The sequence below is a fragment of the Orbicella franksi genome, chromosome 12 (genome assembly GCF_964199315.1).
Source record: "Orbicella franksi chromosome 12, jaOrbFran1.1, whole genome shotgun sequence".
In the NCBI taxonomy this organism is placed as follows: Eukaryota; Metazoa; Cnidaria; class Anthozoa; order Scleractinia; family Merulinidae; genus Orbicella; species Orbicella franksi.
In genome coordinates this window covers 8269742-8286400 of record NC_138156.1, presented here as the reverse complement: position 1 = coordinate 8286400, position 16659 = coordinate 8269742, and the positions used below count along the sequence as shown (strand labels likewise).

The 16659-nt window shown below is 39.0% G+C and overlaps 1 protein-coding gene across 4 annotated transcripts; it reads right to left on the bottom strand.

Annotated features, from left to right (window-relative positions):
• Positions 1-324: 324 nt before the first annotated feature.
• LOC145462799 (BCAS3 microtubule associated cell migration factor-like) lies at positions 325-13610 on the bottom strand. Of its 4 annotated transcripts, none has more exons than XM_081446410.1 (20): positions 13388-13610; positions 13241-13295; positions 11382-11457; positions 10567-10664; positions 9970-10051; positions 9037-9100; positions 8078-8185; positions 7675-7751; positions 6967-7043; positions 6756-6839; positions 6299-6326; positions 6112-6176; positions 5871-5936; positions 5558-5655; positions 5040-5175; positions 4749-4842; positions 3324-3788; positions 2791-2953; positions 2320-2429; positions 325-2112 (listed from the first exon to the last, which is right to left on the bottom strand). In XM_081446410.1, exons 1-20 carry the CDS (start codon positions 13456-13458, stop codon positions 1415-1417), a joined length of 2715 nt encoding a protein of 904 aa, XP_081302536.1. In that variant the 5' UTR covers positions 13459-13610; the 3' UTR covers positions 325-1414. The 4 variants fall into 4 exon arrangements, with proteins under 4 accessions (XP_081302536.1, XP_081302537.1, XP_081302538.1 ...); XM_081446411.1 differs by having other exon boundaries at positions 5871-5933; XM_081446412.1 differs by having other exon boundaries at positions 6121-6176.
• Positions 13611-16659: the final 3049 nt, after the last annotated feature.

Below are 16659 nucleotides of genomic sequence, written 5' to 3'. Positions count from 1 at the left end.
TTGAAACCGCAACAATCACCATTTTTCACGATTTTGGAAGGAAATCACATGATCATCGTTGCGCCATCGTTTTCGAAAAACTGTTTTAAAAATGTTTTCCGTCCACAATAGAACGCAAGGCAGGCCTTTTTCAAATTCCTCCGTTTTGAAGAGCGTTTTCGTAGGCCTAACCGTAGAAATAAAGTTGCGTTTTCAAATTTCTCCGGCGAAGTGTGGACGGAAAACATTACATGGGTTTACAAATTTCTCCGGCGTAATGTGGACGCAAGGGGTAGTATCTTCCGTAAAACAAAACATTACTATTCGTAAAAAACACAATCAAGTTTCACATGACGTTTTATTGTTTCTTCACCCATGCATATATTTAAAAATATAAAGACAATCTTTTTTTTTCTTTTGGATTCTGCTTTTATCTACAGTAACTGTATAACTGGTTTATAAATTAACCCTTTGTAACCATTTCAAGGAAATTACTGTCAGTCATTTCACAAAAATTCAGCGTGAAAAGATTACAAAACCCTTGTTATTTACAACTAGAAAGAGAGACCGCAGCTTTTTAACATTATTATACAATTCTAAGTACAGACTGATCAATTGCTCTTGGATTGATATAAACATTATAGGGCCTAAGAATACAGATTGATCATTTGTTCTTTGATTTTTATAAACACTATTCACACAATGACTGTTCAGATACCTTAGTCATATCAGAGGAACAGCAACTAACCATAAAATCGACTTGTGGCTGAAAACTATACATCAATTTACAGCTGATAAATAGATCTGTACTGTTCATATACAGAGTGGACAGAATCCTGAGTCTTTTTGCATTTTATACATTTTTTTACATTTTCAATATTTTGATATTTTTATTTTTTTATTTATTCACCTTTACATCCCATACAATAATATGTCGAGAAAAAGCATCGCCTGAAAGGTTTTAGTAGAAATATAGAAACTAGTCCACGTGTCCATGGTATGTGTTCTCGCGCAGTACCATAAAAAAAATCGGTAATTTCTTGTCGAAGCAATGCACCAGGCAAAATGCAATTTAAAAAGCAAATATTCAGTGCTAATATAAATAACTACCGCGTGGGAAAAGATTTGTTAAATCGACTCACTTTTCAACGACCAATACTTAAGCAGCTTGTCAAAAGTTTTTCTAAATATTCTTCCAATTTAGCTGTTTTAGCTTTTGAAAGAAAAGGAGATTACCTCCTTGAGAAGAACGTTGCCAGACTTTCTCATGGAATAAGGTAAGTTATTTGATTTTCACTTTATTAGTTTTTTTCTGTTTAGTTTAAGACCAGCTAACAGCTGTTAACCCATAAATTCATAAATTACCGTTCCTTGCATGAGTTGAAGCTTCCATTTGAAACGTCATGTAAGAGAGTGACGATTCGTCCTCTAGTGCTTAGGACCAATCGGGAGGGAACAGGGGGCTTGTTTCAGCGGGGGAATACGAGGCGAACGCGTTCACCCCTCCCACCAAACAATCCGACTTAAATTGGAACTGGTTTTCTCCGTTAATAGAAGTGGTTCGTTTCTTGCCATTTTTCACTGGTAGCGTTGCATTGTCGTTCATGGCATCGGCCAATGTTTCCACCAGTTGTTCCTCCTTATCTTCGAACATCTCGTTGTTCATTCCTGGCCAAGGATCTGTTAAGCTTCCCGGGCCGTTGTCAACGATGAGTGGCATGCTCCCCCCTAAATTTGGCGATGCGCACCCAGTGAACGCGAACCGACCGGACGGGGTGGGAACTGGATCGGAGCGGACGGGCTGCAGCCTCAAGCTCTGCAAGTCAAGTTCTTCGGAGTAGAAGTCCATTGGCTGACCGTCCCTGCTGTGAGCTGCAATAGTGGCCCCGCTACCTGAGCCCCCAGACTTGAAGTCCCCCAAGCTGTTGGTGGACGAAGCTGATGAGGAGCCTGGCGGTTGGTAGGTCTTGAAAGAGAACTGAGGACCCATCCAGAGCCGGCGGTGAGGCGCCGCGTGGGTCTCCATATCTATGTTCGCCAGCCACTGATCGTCGGAATTGCTGCCGTCGACGTGCGGTTCCTCTTTTGGGGTGTAGGTAATGAGAGATTCGCTGTCCATACCAATTTTCTTTCCTGGAGAAAACAAACAGAGAATAGCGTCTACGTTAGCCATTTTGAAACATCTTTTTGGGTATAAGACGCCAGCTCGATTAAAAGCCCACTTAAAAGTCCTGACGAAAGTGGAGGTTCATCTTGAATTGAGCATCATTATAAGATGTGTGGACTCTCGTTTAACGACTGGACAAACGAACGTCAGGAAAGAAGAGTTGTTCTTTTCACCTTGTTTCTCGGTGCGCTTTGCAAGTTCACTCGGGGTCGCTTTTGGACGCCCCAGCAACAAAGAAAGATCTTTGATGACGGGACTCTTGCTTTCAGGCCATGCTGTGCACCTAAAAGAACCACAAACACAATGGTAAGCACAGACACCAGGAGTAAAGCGAGCAAATTGTCTCCATGGAAAAAAATAGGCCATCTTAAACCCAAAACCAATTGAAAGTTGTAACCTCTGGCCATTCAGAACCAACGCAGATAAGGAGCTGAACCAATCAAAACTTGAAAGAAAGTGTGCAGCTGGCGCCAAAAACGCGTAAACCAAGTTACAATTGGTTTTGGCTTTCCCGCTAATTGGTTGACAAAACAAGCACGTCTGATCTGATTGGTCAGCCGTAATTCTTTTGTTTTGTGTTGCAATATCAAATATAGTAAGGGGGATTTGCATAAAGCTACTGGATAGATTTGATCCTGTTATACCTCGTCAGAGTCCACTGAGCTCTTGCTGTAGTGATAAGCTCCAGGGGGGTGTCATCACTCTGTGGCACGGTTTTAACCCCCTGTGGTTCCAGCACGTACTCAGTCAAGCTGCCGTGAAGGTCCAGTACAAAGAGCGAGTCAACAGCTGAAGACCTCAGAGGTTCTACGGAAAACAAACAAAAGAAAAATACAGATACGATAATTGGTTACTGATATTAACCAATCATGTTGGCAGGTTGAACGACCAGATTTTCTCAATTTTGATAAACTTCATTTTGCAAAAGGCTAAGAGAAAAATATTGCTCAACAGCTTCTTCCAATGACCACACACTAGGGTTTCATCCACAGATTTTACAATGAGAAAGCTCTTAAATTTCGTAGTTTTGCCCCTGTTAACGTACCTTAAACTAACGTCTCATAATTGTTATTTTAGGAGTTTCAATTGTGCCCTTAGATTCTATGTTTGCCATAACAATTACCAAATCGACACTTTAGATGCTATGCCAAATCAAGCAAGCGTGATGATGTCTAACCTGCTCTGGCGGTGTTGGGACTTCCTCCTAACCATCCCCTAGACGGGGCAAACGTCATTGCCGCACCCATTGAATACTCCAGTCCTACTCGACCATTACACTTGTTGGAGTGCTGGGCCGAGCCAGTGCAGCAAGGTCCGCCGCATCGTGGGCCATCCGGGGTCCTTATCTGCGCAAAGGGATGTACCAGGTAGGAATGCGGCAGGGGAGGGAGGCGGGGATTTGCTAAACCATTATTGCTGGTTGAAGCGAAAGTCAAAGATTCCCTTGCCACTGGTGCCGCTGTGGAGTTGTGTGGGCTTCCGTTTGGTGAGCACGAGGGGTTGGGTCCTGTGCCGTTGCAGGGACTGTGTCGACCTGATGATGTAGTCGCTTGATCCAGGTCGTCTAATCCAGCGCTGGTGTGGAACCGACTGCTTCGGTTGACCACGCGGCGGGAGGAGTGGGTACGAACTGTTATGGAACCTACAAGGAAAAAGAAACTTTTAGCCTTCGTAAAGCTGACGCGACAATTTTCCGCGCACTCGTACTGATGTCTGATTGGTCAATAAAGATCGGTAACTTTTTGCGCCGAGGCTGATGCCGATGCCATACGGATGCTGGAAAAAGACCTCAGAAATCAGTTGCTTCGAACTTTAATTGAAAGGAATCAAATTATACTAAACAATTATTGGATGAGGTTTTTGTGATATCCAGAATAATCAAGGTCGAGGTAGGGGTTATCGGCCGAAGCCGAAGGCTGAGGCAAATAACCCTTACCGAGACCTTGATTATTCTGGATATCACAAAAACCGAATCTAATAATTGTTTTACTATACATTGAACGAAAAAAATTAAGTCATGTTTTTGCTTCTTCACTGACGGCAAGCAACACAAAGCGCGCGAACTTGACATGATTACCCGTGACCTTGAGTGTCCTTGACATGATTATTGTATAATCTGCAGAGATGTACGCTTTCGGCCAGATCAGAAGAGACACAGAGTTCAATGTATAATAATACAAGTTATTTAAGTAGTGAAAGTATTCATATTGCAAGTGGCGTAAGTAATCGTATTGCAGTGTAAATTGTTTAAGTGTTAGTATTGTAAGCAACATGAGTTAGCGTATTGTACTGTAAGTAGCGTAAGTGATCGTAGGTCATAGTATTGTAAGTGGCGGAAGTAGTAATCATATTGAATACGAAGTATTGTAAGTAGTGTAAGCAACTGTATTAGCTTTGTAAGTAGTGTGAGTAGCTGTATAATTATTGTAACCAGTGTGTGTGACAATCAATAAAAAAAAAAACAAAGCAAAAAAACTTTACCACAAAAAAAGACAAATCTACCAAATTAGAAACCATTTAATTTCGCTTTGGCCATTGAATGCAAGTTGCCTTTATGGGCTTAGAGGGTCTTACTTTCGTTAACTATGGTGTTTTTACGTACCCCCATACGGAGTGATGGGAAATACATGTACCGTGCCACGTACAGTAGAGACGGCCACCCATCGACTATCAAACGAAAACGACATTCCATGAACCTGCAAATGAATGTTAAATGTTGTTTGAAAATTAAATTGCCGGATCAGAGTGTGCACGTGACCGACAGAGTCAGCGGCAAGACGCAACAATTTATACTTCAGACGAGGACTTCAGAGAGAAACACCACGAGAAAACATGGTCACTCTATGGTTACTTGTTCTCAGTTATTTATATGCTAAACGAAGATTAAACTTACAGTGGCAGTCGTGTCCCCTCTGTGGAGGGTGTACAGATGGTGGACAGCGCTTAATGAAGGGCATATGGGGTGTGGAAGAACATGATACACGTGGAAGTCGTTTCCAAGAACGTCGGCAGTCAACAGTAAAGAACCACTGAAAAATATAAACATGAGTGAGTATTACTGCTGAGGAATACCTACAAAATAACGACACTCAAGACCCATTCACAGCTAGCAACGTTTGAAACTTTATTGTAACTTTGGAAGGAAAACCAAGCATTTTTAGTCTTTTTAATCAATGTCAAAGCCCCACAAAGTTTGTCTAGGTTAGAACTTTATCTCTTATCTGGTTGAAATTCCTCAGTTTTGAGGCAAATATTAAGTCGCTTATTTACAGGGATTTTATGCATCGACTAAACATTTTCCGTACGAATTTATAGGTGGGAGTTCTCCTAACCTGGTATAAACAAAAAAGGTACAACTTTTCAAACCTACAATAACTTTCAAAAGGTTTGCCTCGACGAAAAGTTGCATACCTAGGGTCAAAGGACATACAAGACAGGGGCTGTCCAGCATGGGCAGGAAAATGGGCCACTATACCAGAACCCTCATGGTCGTCCTCCTGTACACAGAACTGCAATCAAAAAACAAACTTACACTGCATGAATGCATACAATTACAACAACAAAATAGATTTAATTTAGGGAGGCTGTTTTGAGGCGACTGACTTCCAAACAATTTTATGTTCTGATTAGTTGAAAATGAATGATAAACATTCAAGAGAGTATAAATTAAAATAGCTCACTCCACTCCAGTGAGTGAGAAAAAAGAAGACTTTGTCTACTGTACCTCTCCATTGCCAATTTTCAGTGTGTCTATAATCGTGACGACTCCTGGTCTAATCACAGACTTCTTCTGAGGAAAAAAAACACAAGTTGTATTATTATTATTACACCCAGAAACTCATAATCTGATAGAACACAAAGTAAGTCGATGAAAAAACAGTTGTAACACTTGAGGTGAAAGTTTCAAATGTAGTTTTACAACACAGTGCACTCCCTGGAATAAGACCTTTTTATATCATACTCACAGAGCCCACCTGGGTTGAATAATCATGTGTGACTTCTGTTCCTGTCCACCGACCCACTGTCTCTCCTGAAAATATAATTTAAAAGACATCTACTATGATGAAAATTTCTCAAAAATGACTTTTAAAATTCTGGCATACTAGTTACTCAGTTATGTAAAACACTCAGATTTATAACAAAAGTTCTCACCAAACATAGTCAGGCCTCTGGTTAGTGTCTGAAAGTGAAATATAAAACAATCAGTTTGGCATTTGCATTTTCTCTGGTTTTGCATTACTACACTGCAATTGGTTGAATAATCTTGTGCCACTTTCTTATCCAATCTGAAGTAATTAAAACCACAACCAATTGCAACTCACTCAGCAAACACTTTTTTTGTGCCTTATGCCAGCTACATGTACTTGGTTTGAGTTTTGATTGGTTCACTAGATTGTCAATGTGCTCTTTGTGACTGGCCAGAGTAATACTTTGGTTTTGATTTTTTGACACTCAATTGAAAACTGCTATATTGGTTCAAGTAAATGACATTGGACTTAGGGGATTGCATAATATGATCTGAATGCAAACATGCATGATGTCTGTGGATACAGACCTGTTACTGACACACTGCAAACATAATTCTAATGTAACAGACATCTGGACATACCTTAGCTGCATTGATGACTGTGGCCGTGTATGATTGAGAATTGTCCCCACACACTCCTCCGCAGGATTGATGGTTAGGTACAAGCTGGCAAAACAAGCCAATCATTAAATACGCAATCTTAGTTATATGTTCATATTACTAGCTTGTAACAGCAGTGGGAAAAGATTTAGATATCACACAACAAAGGTGAACATTTGCAGATAGGGTGTACCTTGCAATCTGCATATGCCAGCCATCTGGTTCCCAGTGCCAATGGATTGAGGTTAGGGCTTGGGCCTGGGTAACAACCTAGTATGAAAAGGTATACCAAAATTACTTATCATGCTGTACCTATTAGCTAATGGACTGTTGTAGTCAAGTTTAATAGGTAAAAAGTAGTAAATGATTTTGTTCTTTAGCTCAGCTAAAAGCAATATTTACAGTCAACTTAGTTAGTGTAGTTATGATGAGGATCAAAGAGCAAAATATATCTGACTTCAAATATATATTCTGACAAAAAATATATTTGACTTCAAATATATATTCTTACAGTTAACAACTGCATCATGCTCTGTGGAAGATAGGTGCCTGGGATATCCAGGGGCCTCCACCGTGACCAGCCCTAGTCAGAATAATGCTCCCATGGCTGGCAATCCCCGCAACCCAGCCACGAGCCCCCACGCAGTCTTCCAGGCACCCATCACACTGAGTTAACAGTGGCGAGGGGGAGGGCAAGGGGAAGGGGAAGGGGGGCAGAAAGATGTCGATGAATAGACCAAAGATGTGCAGGAAACTGGTCAATCCTACAACCAAAACGTTCCAGGGAACACCACGCTGGAACATGCTAGTACAATTGCGAAGTACACTGAGCCTGCAATACCATATGAATACCACTGAACAGAAGTACCAGCTACTCTTTGTTATTAACTAAAATACTCACTAGTGATGCAGAAACAACTCTTAAAGGTGCATGCATCAAAAGCTGCTATCTTCTCTTGTAGGGCTATAACCATCAACCTAGTAGAAAATAGCAAAACTAATTATCACTCTTAATGGATTGATTTGTACATAGAAGTACTTTAAGTGCATTACTCCATGATAAGGTGGTCTGGGTTAGAGCTAAACCTGCCCTGACATTGTGTTGAGGGAAAAGGGAAGTGGTATTGCCTATCATAGAGTATCAGTAAACAGGATTTTACAGAAATCAAAGTAAGACATAAACACTGGTGAGATGTCGGGTTTATCTGCTACCTTATGCCAGAAAAATGATTACAGTATATAAACTGTGTGCTTGTGTATGCTACAGTATGTCTAAAAATCAAAGCGTAAATCATAATAATTACCTTCTGTTACACAGCACATCATAAACCTCAGACTTAAAAGCAATGGAATGAACCTGTTCACCAGTGCTGAGTGACCACAGATTGACCGTGGAGAATGGCAATGAGGGACTGAGGAAACACAAGGACATAATATAACCAGACAAGCCATGCAAACCAATCACTGATCAACACTTAAATAGTCTTCAGTAAACATTTTTTTGTCATTGATCTCCATATTCTTGATCTTGTTCTATGCATAAAAAAAAGTCTGACTCTTCCATGGTGAAAAACCTCACAGGATCTGTCAGGATCTTTGAAGATCTTCCAAGATCTGCCAAGGATCCTGGAGGATGTGGATACGGATCCTTCAAAGATCCTTGACTTTGCAGAGATTCTGAAGGAAATTGATAAGGATCTTAACTATAACATTCAAAGAACAAGGTCAAAGAGTGCTTTAATAGTGCAACCCACCTCTCCCGTCCATACAGTGGAAATATGGTTTTAGTTGCAATATATTAAACACTTAAGACTGTGTTTGACCACATTTCCAAACACTGAGAAGAGAATGAAAATACAACATGCAGTGTCAAAGTAGTTTTGACGAACTTTGAGGTGTTTGGAAAAGTGGTCAAACACTGTCTTGAGTGTTTGATATATCTTCTCTATTGAACCTAACACTAAGGAGAGAACGGAGAAGTGAGATTGTAAAAAATCTATGCTAAATGAGATCAGATATCCAACCACCGTCACGGTCATGATTTCCTTTGTTTAAACTTGATGAATTACTAATGAGTTTGAGAAGTTCAGTTCATAACAGTTTCAGGTAGGCTTGGCATTTGACATCATACAAATTGAGTAAAAGAAAGAAGTTCGAAATTTTCCAGTTTAAAGGGTTGTGACCCAAGACTCAAATTAGCTTTCTACAGTTACTGCAGCTACTGACACAGCTCACTGAACAGGCAAATTCTTTTACTTCTGACCTTGCAGCATCACATACAGCAAAGAGAGGTCTTGCATCTGCATGCTCATCCTTTGACTTTGCAGCTAAATATTAAAACAGAAAGAGACCAATAATAGAAGTGAATATATGAAAGATCATATATTTGAACTATAGAGAAAGATATGAAGATATGATTGATCATAGCAGTTATATACACAACTTACTGGTAAGCAGCTGTGACATTACATCAAGGGTTCAAATCCTGTTATAGCCTGAATTTTTTCAGGCTTTAATTTCACAGCTGTCTAAGTTGTGTAAATAACTGTGATGATTAATCATGTCTTCAGAGACCAATAATTATCATAAATTATAAGTAACGACCAGCCAGTATGGGTGTATAACAAAAAAGTGTCAGTGATATTTATGGGTTATTAACCAAGCGTGAGGCCAAATGGCTGGATATCGGACCCAAGGTCTATAATGATATAACAAAAGACTGAGGCCAATATCCAGCAAATTTTTCTCAGTAAGCTCAGTGAATAAACCATTTATTATATGGCATAAAGAACACCAGTTTGTGTGTGTGTATCAGCAGACAGCCCTGAGTGGGCTGGCCAAAGAACAGGATTTGGTTCATCTTGGCCAATTACAGAGATAGACATATAATAAATACTGGTATTTATCAGTAATGAGTATGAGAGATGCAGACATGTGAGGGTCTTGGATTCTGGGTCATCAAGTCTCAGTACAACCTTGCCCAGGGCCTCGAGCTAAATATCTTTATCTCTAGAGCATGTTGCACCCAAATGTATGAATGACTACCAGTACATTGTTAGCTATGGCAAGAAGACAATGTGCTGGGGATTAGTCTAGGGTGCATGAGTTTAAAGTTTCTTAATGACAATTTAAACACTAACAATATATTCCTGTCACTCAGGAGACTAACAGAATGATTTTTAGCCTGTACATGTACCTTCCAGTGGGGTCTTGAGCAAGCGCACCAGCCTCACGGGACCCTGACGAAGAGATAACACCTCCTGTGCTTCGCCAGTTGACTGCAACAAAATCAGAGCATTACATGTTAACTAATTAAACTGATATTTTGATACAATCAATCCTACTGAAAAAATACTGAGTTTTAAACTACTTACAGATCTATATTGTGAGCTATTAATACTTGTACCTTATAGAACAAATTAAATATAGCTTCTTGAAGATAGTGTAGCTGATTTTAGAAATGTTATTTGTACACTTGTCCCAGATTTCCTTGGCAGCAAACGGCAAGAGGGCATACATGAGCTGTATATAGAAGACAGTGAATATGTGGAGAAATCTCTCTCCTTTTCAAGCCACAAACACCAGTCTTGCATCTGAACATTTTTGTGCATGATTTGGGTCCTGAGTGTTAACTCTGCAGGAGTATGAACCCATTAAATCTTGCTGCCAAACACTACTCATCCTGATGTAATAGTTCAGTATGCTTTCTCTTCAGCCAACCATATTTATTTACTTAGTGATGTAGTTAACTTCAGCAATGGTTCCTAAGCTCTTAAGTATTATTTACACTTACTGGGATGGTCCACACATGAAATCCATTGATGTAACCAAGAATCAACACTAATGGCAATGCCACTCCAGATGAAATCTCCTCCTGGTGAAGTGTGCTATCTGTATTGGTAAAAAAATATATTAGAAACCATGGAGTTAACTCAATTAAAACTCCAATATTAAAGTTTAATATCACCACCCATCAGGGCATGTTGAGAGGGACCTAATGTTATTTTATTTTACCTCAATACATGGTTGAGGGCCTAATGATATATATATAAATCAGAATTTGTCATTTCCATATCATTTATTAAATATTAAAAGTGAAATGTTTATTCAAAATGAACCAGGGTAGTTTTTAATATGCCATGTAATAAGAAATGGAAAATATTTCTTTTGATGTAGAATTACAAATAAAAAATTTAAATACAAGTTATACAGTAACTGTGAACACTGAATTATGATCAACAAATTTTGTTCTCGTATCACATTTTAGATAAATTAGGAAAATACAGTTGACTATGAAAATAAGCAAAAAAAAAAAGAATATTTCGGTGTTATCTTGGCACCACTATCAAGTGAAGAATGCAATGGAAAAGGCAATTTACACTAAACGTAAAGGTGTGAAAAAGAATAAATTAATTAAGACATGTTTCTCATACAACATACTCATCTGACAAGCACATCAACTCATACAGTGGGCCATTGCAGTACATGTAGCTGTTCTAAAATATAACACTGATTTGTTGAAAAAAAGTGTGGTTCAAAATATCCTTTTACCATCTTCTTTCTTGTCAACATTAAGTCATTATTATGTATTTTGAACACTTCTCTTACCATTGATGTCTGCTTCCTCAAACTTCACCCACAACACTCTCTCTTTATCTTCCTGCTTCTGGCCCCCTGTCACAGCCTGAGTGTAAACAAACAGATCTTTTGTTTTTAAGTTATTAAAATTTTAATTTAGGCAACATATTAACGACTTAATTCTAATCAGTACCACATCAAACCTTTCAAAGAAAAAACTATCAAAAACACTACTGAGACAGATCTCTCAAAATATAAAAATCCAGACTGTCTTGTACTTTCCAGATGACACATCAGGGCAATAATCCCAGCCTTTGACAGACTGTTGATGAGTTTCTGTACTCTCATCACTCATCTCCTTGATAATCTGTTAGTGCTGTAAGAAGAATCTATATGTTGATTCAACCTTGAAAATTGAAGGGACCTCTTCTTGGATAAAAGACTTGAGCTTGCCAGGCCTGGGGTTTCATTAAGGGCCAGGTACTGGGCAAATTCACCTGGGGGTGGGGGGGGGGGGGATTTGCACATGAAAGGGGTGGGGATGCTTATCGTCTCGTTTAGGAATGTAAATTTTGGATTTTTGTCTCACTTGGGGTGTTCTGGGCAAAACACCATCAAATGTAGCCCATATATAGCTGTGAAAGTCTCATTTCGGGTTTCATGCAAAGAAATATAAAAATATATATTTAATATGTTTTAAATATGGTCTCTGACCAGCTGTGAGGACAATTTTGTGCGGCTGATATCACCATCTAGTAGACAGTTTTTTATAAAGAAGTTCAGTTTAAATAGTTTTGCCTGCTTGCGAAAACCAGTTGCCGTCCTGCTGAAAACATTAATGAAACCCCTGGCTTGCTGCATTTTTGTTAATAGTGAACTTCACGGAGTTCTACAAGGAGAGAAGTCATTCAGATTGACAGAAAAATTAAAACAGTTCAGAACATTGAGGTCCTTTAGTTTTTTGTAGTTAAATATTAATTATATGCACAACATGTCATGTTAAAAATCATGCAAACAATTATTCCTTACAGCTGAAACTATTCTTTAAGACTTCGACAGTCCAATTGATTTGTTGACTTAGAGATAAGATAGATTAAAACTGACTTAATATTTAAAGACATCCTAATTCATGTATTGTAGAAAATTTGTAAAATCACGCAAGTATAGTACGCCTTTCTTGGAAAAAACACAAAGAAATAGGCAAGTTATGTAATTATACAGCAGGAAATTTTATCCATATTTTGTCACGTAACACAATGACGTTTAAGCCTAATAACCTCAGCTTGTGTTACCAGGAAGAAATACTGTCGAAATTTTACTTGTTTCAGTGTTGAGATTACTGTGAATGGTATCAGTTAAACACGATCTTAAAAAAGGAATGTTTTCCCGTGGAATTCAGGAAAGAATTTACAAAATTAATGTTCCAGCTGTACATGTATTAATGTTTTCGCAAAACACATTAATCTAGGGTCTAATATATTCCAGTAAAACCTCTGGCATCTTTATGCTTATTAGCCCATGACAAACGTTTCCAGCGCCAAATCAAAACATGAACTTTGCTCACGTTTGCCGTAGCAAATGACAACTGCAGGAGTTGTTAATTTCAAGGCCATTAAAAGGAAAAATGTACAGCACAGAAAATTATTCACCACACCTAACAATAGTCACGTACGTTTTTGAGCTGAATTTCGAATCGATTTCCCAATTGAAGGGGTCTTTCACGTTGTTTATAAAATTTTTCGAGTTCAAAGGCTTCAAACAACCTAAAATATCACGCAAACTGAAAATGAAAAGGCACAAAAGATAAAAATAGTGGAAATCGCTGACATACACAGGATGACGTTATGGAAATACAAATTTTTTAGTTCGAACAAAAGAGGTAAACTTGCCTGCGGTACAACATCATGTAGAAAGCTCACCACACTTTCCACGTAGGACTTGTCGCTACAAAATGGCCAGATCAACATTAATAAAACACTGAAGGACTCATAAATCGACAAACCAAGCCAAAACATTTTGTCGAATGGTTAAAAAACCTGATAGCTTGAGGTCGAACAACAAGCCCGCCACCGCGAGAAACTCGTCTTCCAACAGAGTCCACAGACATCGTTTAGAGCTATGAAAAGCTCTTCTGGATCTTCAAAACTGAAGATGAGTAAGCTGGGTAGCTTTTGGACTCAATTTTTTTCACGTTTCCATCGTCGTTTCTTCATATGTTCCTTTGAACATCATTTTTGATGACCAAAACGCTGTTTTGGCGCTGCGTTACGTCAGAAAAAAACATAATCATTGTTTATCTGCCTCGTTATCAACGGTTTGGCGAGAGGCCTAGGCACTAGTACTCTGGAAGAGGCAATGGCAGATTTTCCTTTGTTTTAGTTTTTTTTTATACCTTCAATATATTTTAAAGTCCTTTTCTTCAGAAAACTCTCTTCCAGGGAAAGAGACAAAGCAAACCAGAGCATACGATCAAAATAAAACCATTTCCGGACTATTTTCGAATTAACTTTCATTCGTGCTATGTACATTGTACCCAGGGTCATGGTCACGGAATATCAAATTAAATCGAACTTGTCTGAGATAAAGCTGACCACTTCTTGAACAATTAAGCTATCGACTACAATGGCGTACTTTTGTCGCTGAATCAATAGAAGACTTTGATTATTTTTCTAAGTTCTGTAGTTCGTGTAGCCGATCTGCGAGGAGGGGTCTTTTGCTTTTGCGACGTCAGTCATCTAACATTTATCTTTTTATCATCCCGAGTGAAAGTGGCGGGTTTCATTCTTACCATTTAGCGATGCATCATTCAGTTTCCCTATACCTATTAACTGGTTGGCGATGATATTAACTAACGTCAAGCTAATCTGTCGATACAAAGAGTCGAAACAAAGGAGACAAAATGATTGCAAATATTCGATTCTGTTTCGAACCAATTTGACCTGAATTTGACAAATGCCACTATCAAATTTACTTATTTTAAATTCAATTATTATTTTGTTGGCTTCTTAAGCTTTTTGACCGATCAAAGCATCAGTAAACAAATCAGCAAACGGTCAGCTTAATTCAAGGTGAAGGGGCCAACTATGTTAGGGGGTGGACAACCCGTGACGGCCTCGTGAAATACGCCCATTATGACGTGCGGAGGGGATTGCATAGATTTAGCTGATCGATATTTGTTTTTCCTTTTCCAGCCCGGCAGAATTTTTTTGCATGCCAGCATATTTTTTTCTACGTCGACCGTTTTGCTGGATTTTTTTTTTTTTCGTAATCTGAAGCCGCTGCTCGATATGTATTGGTTTATTTTTGGAGTGGGGAGGGGGGTACTTCAAGTGACTGCCACGCGCTCTTCACGGGAAGATATAACAATTACTGTACTTCATAATTATCAGTTGCCCGTTGTTTTCGATATAACAACAAATGGTGAAGTATTGAAGTCTGTGCATAAACATAGTCCTCACGGATTGCACTCTATAACACGATAAACCGTTACTAATCTGATTATACCGTGCCGTTTGAGTTCAAGTTTGGGTACAAACAGTCTCGTCGTCTGTTTGTCTACTTTTTCAAATACTGAATGTGATCTTGAATAAAAAGTTTTCCGGGTTAAGGATGCATTTGTGCATGGATTAATAATGGATTCAGTCTTTTAGAAGACAACAGGCTGACTCAAATTTTGACCACTGTAGTCTGATCTCCGCTAGGCGACCATCTCCCGCATGTGATCGCATTGGCTTGACTGGCTCGGCACTCCAGCTGGTCTGTGGGTATAACCTGGCCGAGTCTATTGTTTCCATCCCGTCTCATTGTTCCCTTCCCATAAAGTATATTATAGTCTCAATGTGCTGTTTTTCTGTTAAAAAAAGAAACTTAACCACGAAGAACCCAGAACTTGAAAAGGAAGGTTCACCGGTTTTGAATATGAATGTTTTTGGTTCTTTTTCGTGTATTGAGTGATCCATTTTGAATGCATTGCTCTTTATGTCCTCGTTTTTAGGGTACATTGACACTGACTTGAAACCTTTGAACCTATTTTTTATTGTTACAACAATTCTCGATTATGATTGGTTCTTCGCGTACCTATTTGTCTTACTTAGCGCGCGATCACGTGGGTGTCCAGTTACAGATATGCAGTTACAACTTGGATATCTGAAATATTGGATTCCTAGGACATATCACGCGCGCTTTAGTGGTTTCCTTCTTAATATTCCTTACAGTTTTATAAACTAATCTCACTTATGAAATCACTAATTAATATTTCGTTCGAAAGAAGTTTGCGTGATTACCCCGTGAATTGTTCTCCCCTCGGTTCAAATATTATCACTTATTAATCCATTTAACTGAAAAAACACTCAATTTTGGTACGATTTGAGCAAAACAGTGCCGGTTAAAATATTTTACCGTAAGCAGAAGCAAAAATTTGAAGCAAATTCGGGTCACTAGTCACACTTTGAACGATTCCCGAGCAACCTGCCTCGCTCTCAAAAAATCTTGCACTTTGCACGCCAGGACGTCGTTACGCAGAGTTATTTCGGTGTAAATATTAAAGCATTGCAGTTTGATAACTTTGGCTTGGCATCAATTCTTACTTATCTTAAAGTGTGCTTTCACTAGCGCATCACAATAAGCAACATACGCAGATGCCGTAACGAGCTGTTCAGTTGCGGATTGTTGGTAAAAAAAAATTTCCCAACCAAGGGGCTACTTAAAATCTCCTTACTGTGTCCGATTATATTTTTATTTAGTGTAAACCAGCCCTAACATCTGTGGCAAAACACTGCAGCAAAGCTATACTCCTGCAAAAGGAATTATGATTTTTTCATCAAGTAATGCCAGGACTGACCATCTTCCACCAACCCCCACCCCCGCCTAGCCCCCACCCTTACACAGAAAGTACATCGGTGGTGGGATCGTTATACACAAGGGGACGCAAAGCTTGTTGATTACACTGCCAGATGCGAACACCCCAGAAGGGATGAGTTATTTTACAGTGAAATTACGAATTCGAATTTTCCTTAACTTTCTTTCCTGTACGCGAGTTTACGCGTCAAGTGACAATGACCATAACAAATAGAGAGCACTCTTAAAGAGTTCAATTACACATTTATTGTACAGAAAGACATTACTATTAAGTCTCCCATTAGATGAATCCTTGATAGTCGAGGTTCCTGGAAACGAGGAAACATTCGCTACGGAAGCAAAACATTTCTGAGACATTTTTTGTCTCTCGGAAACAGAATTTGCTCGGAAACAATGTTTTCTCGTTGTCGGGGGCCTTTATGTATCGCTTCTACTTGATTTTCACTCATGA